This window comes from Mesoplodon densirostris, chromosome 5 (genome assembly GCF_025265405.1).
Source record: "Mesoplodon densirostris isolate mMesDen1 chromosome 5, mMesDen1 primary haplotype, whole genome shotgun sequence".
Taxonomy (NCBI): Eukaryota; Metazoa; Chordata; class Mammalia; order Artiodactyla; family Ziphiidae; genus Mesoplodon; species Mesoplodon densirostris.
The window spans coordinates 31,418,913-31,431,278 of NC_082665.1; the positions used below are offsets into that span (position 1 = coordinate 31,418,913).

Below are 12,366 nucleotides of genomic sequence, written 5' to 3' on the forward strand. Positions count from 1 at the left end.
CTTGAATATTAGTTGCTACAATGATTTTTACTTTCATAAGCATTCACAAAGTCAAGATCCTTTTGCAAGAACGGTGAATGGAGGTTATAGAGTTATTGATTTTGACAGTAAAATCTAACTTCAAGACCTAAACACACACACACACACACACACACACACACACACACACACTTTATTATAAATAACGGTCTCTAAATATTAACTTGCCACATTGGCTGATGACTTCAGCTTTTATTCATAGTTTTGAATTTTTCAAACTGGTTAACAGTTTAATAATATGCAAGTCATCCCCTTTTGAACATGTTGCTTGGTATGATCCAGGGCAGTTTAGAGCCAAATGAAATTCCAATGTAGAATGAAAACATACGTCATGTTCAGAAAAACAAGCAAAACATCTATAGTGATGTTTCTGTTGTTACATTTTTGTACTTAGACTCCTTTATGGAAATATTTTTAACTCATGTGTTCACATGAGATGAGATTGTTAATGGTGATGAAAGCTGCTGTTGAGTGATAATTTTACTTATTATAGGTAGAGCTAAGATCTTTCATACACTTGAATTTCAAAACATCCCTTTAAAAGACCTTCTTATTATTTCATTAACACTGTTCTTCATTTCTTTTCTTCTCTTAGAAAATTAGAAAATTGTAATGAGAATTCTGAGTAGAGCCAATAGAATCTAAAAGGACTGGAGAGAAGAAATGTACAATAGATGTCACATCATGATCTTATATGAATGGTTTATTGAGGATTCACAATGCATAGTTAGAGAAAACCATGGAATTGTTCACAGATCACTGGAAACCCTAAATGTTCATTTAACCCCTGACCTTAGTGTCATGGAAACTTGTGGTCATCTTTCACCCATAACATCCTTGAAATTGAAAGTTCTTTCTGGCCAGGCGATTTTCAGTTACTTTTTTGATCAAATTCATTTAAAAGACAATGAGCTACTCATTTGGGCAGTAAAAAAGAGAAAAAAGAAACTAATTGTATGTCCTTTGCCCATATATAATGATTTCAGGGATATGACAGTAAGAGCAGGTTATAAGAAGTTATCAGAATTCTATATAGATATTTAATTTGAAACAAAGAAGTAACATTATATAAAATTTAATAAATAGTTTCTTCTCTGGTAATGCAGACCCATTTTTCTTACTGAATTTTAAAATTATTCATAACGTTTAGTGAATTGGCCTTCCATTTTTGACTCAGAGAGAAAATAAATTGCACACAGCATCCAACTTGAATATCTATTTGCACAATTATTGCCAGATATGTCAGAATTGGTATAATATTGTGCTTTCACGTTCTCTGAAGATTATTTAATTTACTTCTAAAATGAAGAATTTGATCAAGAAAAGCAGTGAACTAAATGGATCTAATTTTTATTTACAAAGAATACACAGAGAATCTTGTTTTCCTTAGGTTTTTATAAGGTTTTCTACATATACACACATTTTAATACATATTTTAATATAACAGGTTTAGGTTGATTGGAAGTCCACTCTATCTTCACATGCAGGGGACCTCTATTTAAATCAAGATCAGTTGGCTTTCTCATGGTACCCTCTAAAAGGGCTGTTTGATTTAATGTCTTTCCCCCAAACTGTGAGCTCTACAAATAAAAATACATATAGATTGAGAAATATATAAACATATAAACGGGTATTTGTAAAAGCTAGTAGACAGAGGAAATTAGAGCATTAATAAGCAAAATGACTTTTCTTGATTATGTACATAGTAATCCAAGTTGACCTTGAGAAAAAGCACTCTTCACAGTTGCTTAGCAATAATTCAGATTCACCATCTTTTTCTTTTTGTGGAACTTATATATATATATATATTTAAATATTATATTTGTTATTATTATATATTATTATACATAATAAAGAGCATATTTGGATAATTAACCAAAACCTATGTGAAGTTTATAAAACTTTCTCTTAAGAAATCCTTTCTTGGACTTGGATATATCAGTTTCATTATGAGATGGTCTTCTAATGAATTGTAGATGAAAGCCTGCCTCCAATTGATTCCATATTTTCATTAGCCATTTAAATATTACTATACATTCTGATACACTTCCTAAATCATTATATAATACTTCTAAAGGCACTGATGGTACTGCTACAAATCAATATTCAATTAAAAAAACAGTGAACTAAGTTTATGAAATTATGGAAAATTTACTCAACTGATCACAAAAATGGATATGTAAACACAAATTTTCATGAAAATGCTATTTTTGTCATGTCATAAATATGGTCTTTAGATTTTTTTGCTTAAATGTATAGACTAATTAAATTATATCATCCACATTATATTACTATAATCTAGAGCCCAATATCACAATTTTAGAAATAAATCATTTATAGTCTAATATTTTAACATCATCAAAATATTATAGTCTATATAAATAAAGCTGGCAACTGGTGCTATGAAGGTAAAATTATGTATTACTCATATATTTATAATAAAAGAAAAAGTGAAAATTGATTGTACTCATGTGATATTCCACAGGCTTTCTTAAACATGCATATGAGAGACAAAATGGCCATTTTGCAAATGATTACCATAAGCTCTCAACATTTTAATTTTAATTTTAATTTTAATATGATTAAACCTTTCTAAGATGTCAGAATTTATCTTATTATCATCTTAATTATAGGTAATTCAGAGTAAGTTATAAATATAGTATGGCTTCAGTAAAATATGTACAGGTGTATGTATAGTAATTATAGATGATAGATATATAATGGATGTAGAATATTACAGAAAAAATTATAAGTAATATGTATGACTTTGGGGCTTTAATCTTACTTTTGATATAAGACTACTGATGATATAAAGACTACCAAATTTCATAAAATTAAAATATCCTGAAAAAATCTTTGTCCTTTAGTTTTGACAGATAGACCTCCACCTATAATACTACAAGGCCCAGCCAACCAAACGCTAGCAGTAGATGGTACAGCATTACTGAAATGTAAAGCTACTGGTGACCCTCTTCCTGTAATTAGCTGGCTAAAGGAGGGATTTACTTTTCTGGGTAGAGATCCAAGAGCAACTATACAAGAACAAGGAACCTTGCAGATTAAGAATTTACGCGTAAGTAATGTTGGAATTTGTATTTGGATCTTCATCTCAACAGAAGTATGTACTTCCCTAGGGAAAAACTGTGTTGTGAAATTAAAATCTTACATCCCTGCATAATTGCTATACATTTTATTATAGACCCTGTTATTTCTTATTTTACAAATGGCAAATTGAAATTAAAGGGAAGTTCATTGTCCTTAAGTTAATTATAAGTTCATAACAGGCCTAGAAACTTTTTATTCCTTCATTCTATCCTATATGTATGTAATCAATGAAACTAAAAAGGTTAAACACATAAAGTTAATGATAGTAATAGTACATTTAAAATAATTGAAAAGGAGAAATCCTTCTGATTTACTCTCATGAACAAGGGAAGTTCATAATGAAACGTGGATAAACTGGCTCAGCCAAACAGTTATGTGGAAAGTAATAAAGAGATGAGACCGATGACTGCATAGGAAGCAGGTTTGGCTAGTTGGTAAAAATATCTTACATTTTAGGTAAAGTTGCTGTGCAGTTTAGATTTAAATCTGTGCACAAGAACAAGCCATTGCTGGTCTTTTAACAGAAGATGACATGATAGAAAATGACCATTCCTGCCAACTTACCAAGTTAGACTTGCTTCAGGAGCACCTCAAAATAAATGTTTACTTCTGAATATTATATTAGCTATCTACTTCTGTGTAACAGTATTAGCAAACACTTCACAACACTTGTGTTATTAGGCTCAAAACGACACATGTTTATTATCTCATATCTTCTTTGGGAGCCTGGGCATGACTTAGCTGGGTCTTCTGCCCTAGGGTCTCACAAAGCTACAGTCAGGGTTGTAGTCTCATCTGAAAATTGACTGGGGATCAGTTTGCTTCCAAACAACATAGTTGTTAGCAGCATTCAGTTCTTAATGGCTATCAGACTGGTGACCTCAGCTTCTTGCTTGCTATTGACTGAAGGCTGCCTATGGTTCCTTGCCATGTGGATATTCCCAATATGATTGCTTGCTTCCTCAAAGTCAACAAGGAAGAGAGTCTTTTAGCAAGACAGGATTACAATCCTATATAACATAATCACAAATGTGACATCTTGTCACCTCCATGACATATTTTATTGGCCAGAAGTAAGTCAACAGGTCCTATACACACTCAAGGTGAGGGATTACACCAGGTGTGAATACCAGAAGGATGTTATCATGGGGGCCACCTGCCCTCCACAAGTATAGTCAATTCATTCAACCAAATATAGAAAGCCTCCCCTCCATATAGCAAGCACTATGCTAAAGCTCAAGAGTATGTCAGAATAGTCACAAGATTGGGAATGAGGGCCAGAATTAGGGTGGTTGATGTAATAGTACATGAAGAAAAATTGACTGAAAATGATTCAGTGGAAGAACAATTAGTAGCATCTGGTATCTAGGTATAAATTGGGAACCAAGGTGATTAAAAAACAAACGAAAAGATGTTGAAATTTCCCATTCAGAAGCCTGAGGAGGAAGATAAAATATTTTTATTATGCGTATTTTCAAATGATCACAACGGGGAGTGTTTTTTTCTTACAGTGTAAATTATTTACAATCACATGTTTATCAGATGTATAAAATATGGACACATAACAAAAAGGAAGAATGACTTTTTTTGTAGTGTGCACATGCATACACAAACACAAATCTTTTGTTACTATAATGAATGTATATATTTTTTTAATTTTAATTTTGAGATAGGCATTAATTATTGCTCTAAGTAGACAAAATGCTATCAAATTCAATTTAAAGAAAAATAAATTAATACAGGTTTTTAGCCTGTCTTTTTATTTATTGTAAATTAATTGTAAACCTTCTTTGGACAAAATGGGAGTTATTAAAAAATTAATGCCAGCTCTCCTTGAGTAAACAATTTAACCTCTCTCTTTGAGCTAAAGACAGACTTCTTGGGCCATGGAGGTTAATGCATTTCCACTGTACTGCTGAATTAAAGGGTGTGCTTGAACAGTCAAGACCCCCAATAGTGTTTAAAAGAAGCAATTAAAGGTGGGTGCTTGATGATGTCAAACAAAGTTTGAGCCCCTCTCTCAGGCTTCTGAGTAGTCTTTCTGAGATTCATACTCCTGGGAGCTTGTCTGCAGCCAGCTACACAAGGAGAAAAGTCGGTGAGAGAGTTTGCCAGCACATTAGTCTTTTTCAAAGCACTGATTAAGGATGAAAAGAGAAGGACGGAAACGATATGAAGCACTCATGACCAGAGAAGACATTATTTAAAGTTAAAGGAATAAAAATGAATATGGTGATGATGATGGTGATACAAGAGTGAGCTTTAGCAATGATATTTAGGGTTTTCATATCACTTTTGATAAGCTCCACAATGAAAAAACATTGTTATTTTTTCTGTAAGATGACCGTCTTTAACAGAAATAAAATGTTTTACACTACTTCACTGATACAGTTAAGAGAGGGTTTCTGTAGATCATATTCCTTTACGTCTTACTTTCTTTTCCAGTATTTAATGCAAGGGGGGAAAAATAGTGTGATGAACACTGTTCTCATGGTCCAGTAATTGGTAGCTGAATCCGTTTCTTTTGAGAAGGAGAATATTCCAATAATCATTAAAACCTACCTACCACAGCTAATGTCAGACTTGTGTCTCCACACAATGACAAGGAGATGCAGTTAAGAAGCATTACCTAGTATTCTTCTTTTAGCATTTACACATAATAACAATTGCTACATTTGAGTTCAACTGCTATAATAAAATGCAAATTTTTTACTCTTTCACAGACCATATTCAAATGAACATCCCATTAAAATCCAACCTTGGCTCATTATATTTAGTTTGTGAGTGATGCTTCTTAAAAGCAAAGGTTTCTAATGACTATAATGCGTGCACAGCCACATTTGAAAAAATGGCTCTTTCTACAATGGCTATCCCCCATCTTCCCTTGGTATAATAGAAGACAATTGTACAGAGATAATATGGCAAAGAATGACGTGACAGAGTAATTTGAAACTTAAGTTAAAATACATAATGCCATTTAAAATCAATTAAAACTGTGGAACCGCAGTAACATCCAGGCACTAATGATTTACCTGAGAATCAGTTGTGGAAGGTTGAGTCATCAATACACTTGCATTTTGAACCCAACAGATATTATATTCCATGAACTCCCATATTTTATCAACAATTAGACTCACGCTCATCATGGAATTTTAATTCTACATCTTCTGCTTTGCCTTATTCTGTTTGGTCATCAGTTTCTCTTCCCAGTCTCGCTTTTCCTTCACCCCTAAACTAACCTGAATGAATGTTGTTTGCAATTTAAGCCCATGGAGCTCAACCACAGGGAGGATTTTTGATTTACATATTACCGATCTTGAAGTTTTTGTCAAAGTATAATCACGGAATCTTCTGCTTTTTAACATTTACAAAAGGGAACTCTTGATTATATTGTCAACTATTCCTCAAAGTCTTTTGCTGCTCTTCAATGAATAACAAAAACATTTTATGTAATCAGTGAAAGACAGTTTTTAGTATGCTTTAAAAAGTGTTATGGATTAGGTGATTTCTGTGACCCTTTCAGCTCTCTATTGCAATGATTCCATGGGTATCGTTTGCTTGTTTTTAATGACACAACTTTATTTCATTCACTGTTACACTGCTACAATTTTAATAAAAGTGAGTACTGCACTCTTTAAAAGGAAAGATTTAGTTTTCCTTTAAAAAAAAATTCTTCTTCACTTTTCTCCATGTCTTTAAAAAAAAGAAGTAGGTCTGCCCCCCTATTATCTCAGTGCTTATTTACTCCTGGGTATATTTTATTCTGTGAAATACAGTTTATTGAAGACAATGAGGACAGCTTTGCATTACTGATCTCTGAATGTTTATAGGATGCTGAAAAATTCTGTCCTGAGTTATCCATATCTAACTCTGACACAGTGAAGCACCAACATAAACTGGAATTAAAAGATAAGGGGATTGCTGTGGAGGCAAATAGAAAGACAACTAAAGTTTACAGACAAATAGCATTTAGTTGTAGAAATATAATAAGAATCTTTGAATCACCATTATGAATAAAATACATATGTGCTTATTTTAATATTTTATGTGTGCATATGATTGACTCTAATGTATAATTTGGACAGCCAAATGATATATCACATTTTCGCAGTCAAATATTGCCTTGTTGAGATTGAGTAATTATTCTACAAATCAATTAAAACAATTTTATTCTCTCCCTTCTATGCCCACTAGATTTCTGATACTGGCACTTATACTTGTGTGGCTACAAGTTCAAGTGGGGAGACTTCCTGGAGTGCTGTGCTGGATGTGACAGGTGGGTTCTTTGTGAACTATTTTAATGGAAGAAATCTTGAGCCAGTTTCAGTGATTAGCTCATTATCAAATAACAAGTTAAAGAGAGATCAATTTTTAAAATTTATTGAATGTAAAAACTAAGCTTTATGCCACTTTTCATTTCTATACCTCTTGGTACATAGCATTGCACATATGAAATATGATACATTTGTCCTTCATAATCTTACTTCATTTTCTCTGTCTAAAGAACAAATAATTCTAATGATCATGTGTGAAAGTAAATATTTACTAATATGTAGGAAAAATCAAATATTCACTTACATACTTTTGATTCATGAAGATGAATTGCTCACTGTCTATTCAAATTCTTTAATAGATTGTTTTCCTTTTAAGCATCTGTGTCAGCTTATGCAATCAGAAATGAAGCTTTTTCTATTTGTCCTCTCTAGAGTCTGGAGCAACAATCAGTAAAAATTATGATTTTAATGACCTGCCTGGACCACCATCCAAACCACAGGTCACTGATGTTACTAAGAACAGTGTCACCTTGTCCTGGCAACCAGGTACCCCTGGAACCCTACCAGCAAGTGCATATATCATTGAGGCTTTCAGGTATGAGACTGTTCCTTTTTTCTCCACTGGGTTTTTGCTTTAGCTCCTATATCCTAAAATCTCAAGTGAGCTATCCTGCTGTTTTATTCTAAGGACATGCTTAATCAGTGCATTTTAAGAATTTATCTTTTATATCTGACTTTATTCAAGAATAGACTTTAGTTTTATTTTTCATTCATACCTTAATTATACGATTAAATATGCATTATCCATGCCTACATCTATAGGGATCTAGTTATGACATAATCATTTAGCTCTTGACCATTGTAGGGATTTATCAGATGTGAATTTTGGCTTTAGAGCTAAGCAGAAAATAATTTAATTAGGCACAGGCACTTTTTAAGTTATGCAACTGTTATTGAGGCATGGAAGCTTGGAATTTTACTTCCTAATAATTAGAGCAGAATTTAGAATAATTCCAGTGTTTTATGCTATATATTTGAATAAGTGTATTGGCTATGCCTAAGAGAATATTAAAAGCTACGATTAAGAGATTGAGTACATGCACTTCTGATTGCTGAAAGGAAAAGGTATGTCAAATTGTTATTTGAAATAATTGCCATCAATTCAAGGAAATAGACTATAAATTAGCAAATACTAGTATAAAATTGTTTTATGAGAATTTGAAAAAATAGTTGTACTAATGGGAAAATGTGGCTTCATATTTAGTTTCAATGTGCTTCTGTTTGCCATTATAAGTATAGTGATAGCCTCTCTCCTTTTTAAGCATTAGGACAAATCATCACTTTCATTTTAGGCTTCCCTAACCTATTAAAGTTAAGGATCGATATATAGTTTTCAAATTTCAAAACAGTGTTTTTCTATAAGTTTCATGGTTTGATGTAAAAAGACTTCTAAAAAATAAACAGACAGCCCTGAAAATCACATTTCCTCCTCATTCTAAACAAAAGCAGCATTTGACCTTAGACAAAGTGCTATAAAAGGGCATCCCATCAGTAGATGACTGTTAAAGGGTCCACACATACAGATTCAGAGATATTTCACCATTCAGAAGTGATAAATCACAATATTGTGTAATGTACAATTTTATTTAAAATGTGACCAAGGGAAAATATTCATTACATGCTTCCTTTCTTCTTTTACAGATATGTAGTTTTAGAAGGCTCTATTATAATATTGCATGTGGAATTGATGCAAAAGAAAACACACCTTGTAACAGGAAAATGTATTGGCATAATTTACTCTGTAGTCCATTTATTCTTTCTACAGGTTAATTCTTTTCAAGGTATATATACATACATTTACGAGGACCATATTTATTGTATAAACTTGATGTTGTGATCTTGGCCTCTGTTCCTTTTACAGGTATTCATTTAGTGGCTGCTGTGCTTTAGCAAAGGGCTATCACATCTCCTGGGCTGAGTTTAATTTTGTTGTGCATGGCACTTCCGTTAGGTGGGCTCGGCTTTGTTGTTGAATAAACTGAAATCATCCAAATGTTTCATTTATTGGGCTGAACACTTCAAGCGTTGTGTGTGTGTGTGTTTAATTTTCAGCCATTAACCTTTGTCATTGATACCCAACTCCATTTCCAACACCCTTATGACTGCTGTTTAAATGAAATTTCTGTTCATGTTTCAGCCAATCAGTGAGCAATAGCTGGCAGACAGTGGCAAACCACGTAAAGACCACCCTCTATACAGTGAGAGGACTGCGGCCCAATACAATCTATTTATTCATGGTGAGAGCAATCAACCCACAAGGTCTCAGTGACCCAAGTGCTATGTCAGATCCTGTGCGCACACAAGGTAATTTCAATAGCTGCAAACATGACTGTTTCTAGAAGGAGGCATTAAACAGATCTTTAAGGACAAAGGGGTTGCAGGACCAAAGATAAATGTGACTGCATTGCTTATTATAATGTTTCACTAGACCTGATCCAGTGAAAGAGAAGAAAACTTGTTGTTCATGTTGGTGAGTGTCCTCTTTCTGGAGCTGTCAGGGTCTATTTGGTAAAAAAGAAACAGAATAATTTGGTACAACTACATAGTAAGTTAAATTAGTGCTTAACTGTAGGGCTTTGCTATATTTCAAAAGAAGGTAAAATGTTTCTCCTTCTTTGAAATTAATTGTACAATAGCAAAAAGTGATCTTTAATGGATAAAATGCCCTGTTAGGGATATCAAAATTACTTCCTCTAGTTCAGGAATTGTGTTTTGATAGTGCAGCGGGTCTCAAGGTGTGGTTCCCACAGAAGCAGCATCTGCATCACCTGGGGCCACATAAGAGATGCAGATTCTCAGGCCCTGACTCAGAAGCTCTGGGGATGGAGCCTGGCAGCCTGTTAAAGTGCCCTCCAGGAATATTCATGCTTAAGTTTGACAAGCATCATTACAGTGTATTTTATTAAACCACATGTTTAAAGGAACAATTTGTTCCAAGAAGCAGTAAACCAAGCTTTCTTCCCGAGGTATGCAATGCTTTTGACTAAAAAAAAAAAAAACAAACAAAAAAAAACCCGCCCAGAATATTATAAGATCAAAATGGGAGATTTCTCATCACATCTTTCATAGCCTGCCTCTTCAAACTGAGAAGTTACTGCAGTCTAGGGGTTAATATGTGATGTTGAATTATAATTTTCCCTCTTACTAGTAGGTGAAGGGAATTAATAAAATAGAAACGGTGGCTTTATTATTTGTTACAGCTTACTTCCCACAGGGTTCTTGAGAAAGGGTTAATTATTTCTTATTTGTAAAAGGCTTTGAACAAGATATTTATAATTCAAAGTAGTATTTTTATGCTATGAAAAGCACCATACAGCCATAAAATATTATTATAATTACAGTGTAGTTCGGTGATAGTAACTAGCATGCTATTATAACGGAGAAGGGCACCTTAAAGGAATCAAGTCAAATAAAGTCACCACGTGATTTTGCAACGTTGCTGACATGATGACAGTCAAGGGAGGAGGGGATGCCACTTTGCTATTGTTCTCTAAGCAATAATGTGATTAATTTCCCATAATGATAAAGGGCCTGTAGGTAAAGAACCTGTCTCAAGAGAAGGAAAAAGTACAACAAGGAATTTGACGACCTGAAACTGTTTCTATTTTACCTTGCCTGGATCCAGTTGCTTTTAGTGTGTCTGAATTTAATGAGTAAATTAAATAATTGAACTTGAAAATGAAGAAGTGTATGGTTTTAAGTCAAGAAATTGTAGTACCCAGATCTTTTTTTTTTTTTTTTTTTTTTTGCGGTACACGGGCCTCTCACTGTTGCGGCCTGTCCCGTTGTGGAGCACAGGCTCCGGACGTGCAGGCTCAGCAACCATGGCTCATGGGCCCAGCTGCTCCGCAGCATGTGGGACCTTCCTGGACCGTGGCACAAACCCGTGTCCCTTGCATCGGCAGGCGGACTCTCAACCACTGAGCCACCAGGGAAGCCCAGGATCATTTTTGACACCACACTTTCAGCAGCTTTACATTCTGCAAAGCACTTCTTTGCAAAGAACACTTGGCTGTGTGAGCTCTTATTTTTCAAAGATATTAAATACTGTAGAATTTAGCAATTTCTTATTTCAGCAAGGCAGCAGGTACTTGTACCATCAATATCACAGTAGATCATAGATATGTCAGCAAAGATTAATAGTATTCACCTGATGTTAATAATATACACACACAAACACATACATACATATATATATATATATATATATATATATATATATATATATATATATATATATATATATATGATTTCTAAATCAAGTAAAACTCACTGTGTTGTTTATGTTAAGGATGAAAAAAAGTGGAACTGGAAAAAAATTACCAAAATGTAGTCCCCAGTTATTTATGTTCCAACTTAAGTTAGTGCACCCAATTTAAGTTATGGCTGAGATATGCACTTAAAAATATTTTTGCAAGAGTGTTGCATTGTGGCCTGAGAAAATAGGAGAAAACAAGATTAAGAAAATAAATCATTTTAAATTGGACTTTGTTCCTTAAATAAGGTGATTGAAGAAAAAACTTCAACGTAACATTGCAGTGCACCAGTTAAAGAAGCTGATTTGAGTATGTGTGAAATTCAGTGTTTGATATCAATTTGATGGACTTGGATGTCTATAATTTATCTTTTTTCTTAATGGACACATAGGATGTAAACCATTGTATGGGAAATAGAGTAGTATTTAGGCAAATGGTGAATAAGGGGTCAGAACAGTTTATGGCTGAGAGTATATTATTTTACACATTGTAATTCTTTCTCCCTCCTACCCCTCCATCACTTCAAAAAAATAGCAGCATGATTTTTTGTCAGATATTGGAGTACTGTTCAGAATTTATTACATAGAACATTTTATCAGCATTTAAAATTGGTCAGTCAAAATTATTTTTGT

General features: G+C 33.5%; 1 protein-coding gene across 1 annotated transcript in view; it reads left to right on the top strand.

Annotated features, from left to right (window-relative positions):
- The window catches only part of ROBO2 (roundabout guidance receptor 2), a 595,733-nt gene that overhangs the window by 504,290 nt on the left and 79,077 nt on the right, over positions 1-12,366 (top strand). The window contains exons 10-13 of the mRNA XM_060098793.1: positions 2,907-3,112; positions 7,339-7,420; positions 7,851-8,013; positions 9,616-9,782. Of these exons, the coding sequence (XP_059954776.1) occupies positions 2,907-3,112; positions 7,339-7,420; positions 7,851-8,013; positions 9,616-9,782 (618 nt within the window). The remainder of the gene's footprint in view (positions 1-2,906; positions 3,113-7,338; positions 7,421-7,850; positions 8,014-9,615; positions 9,783-12,366) is intronic.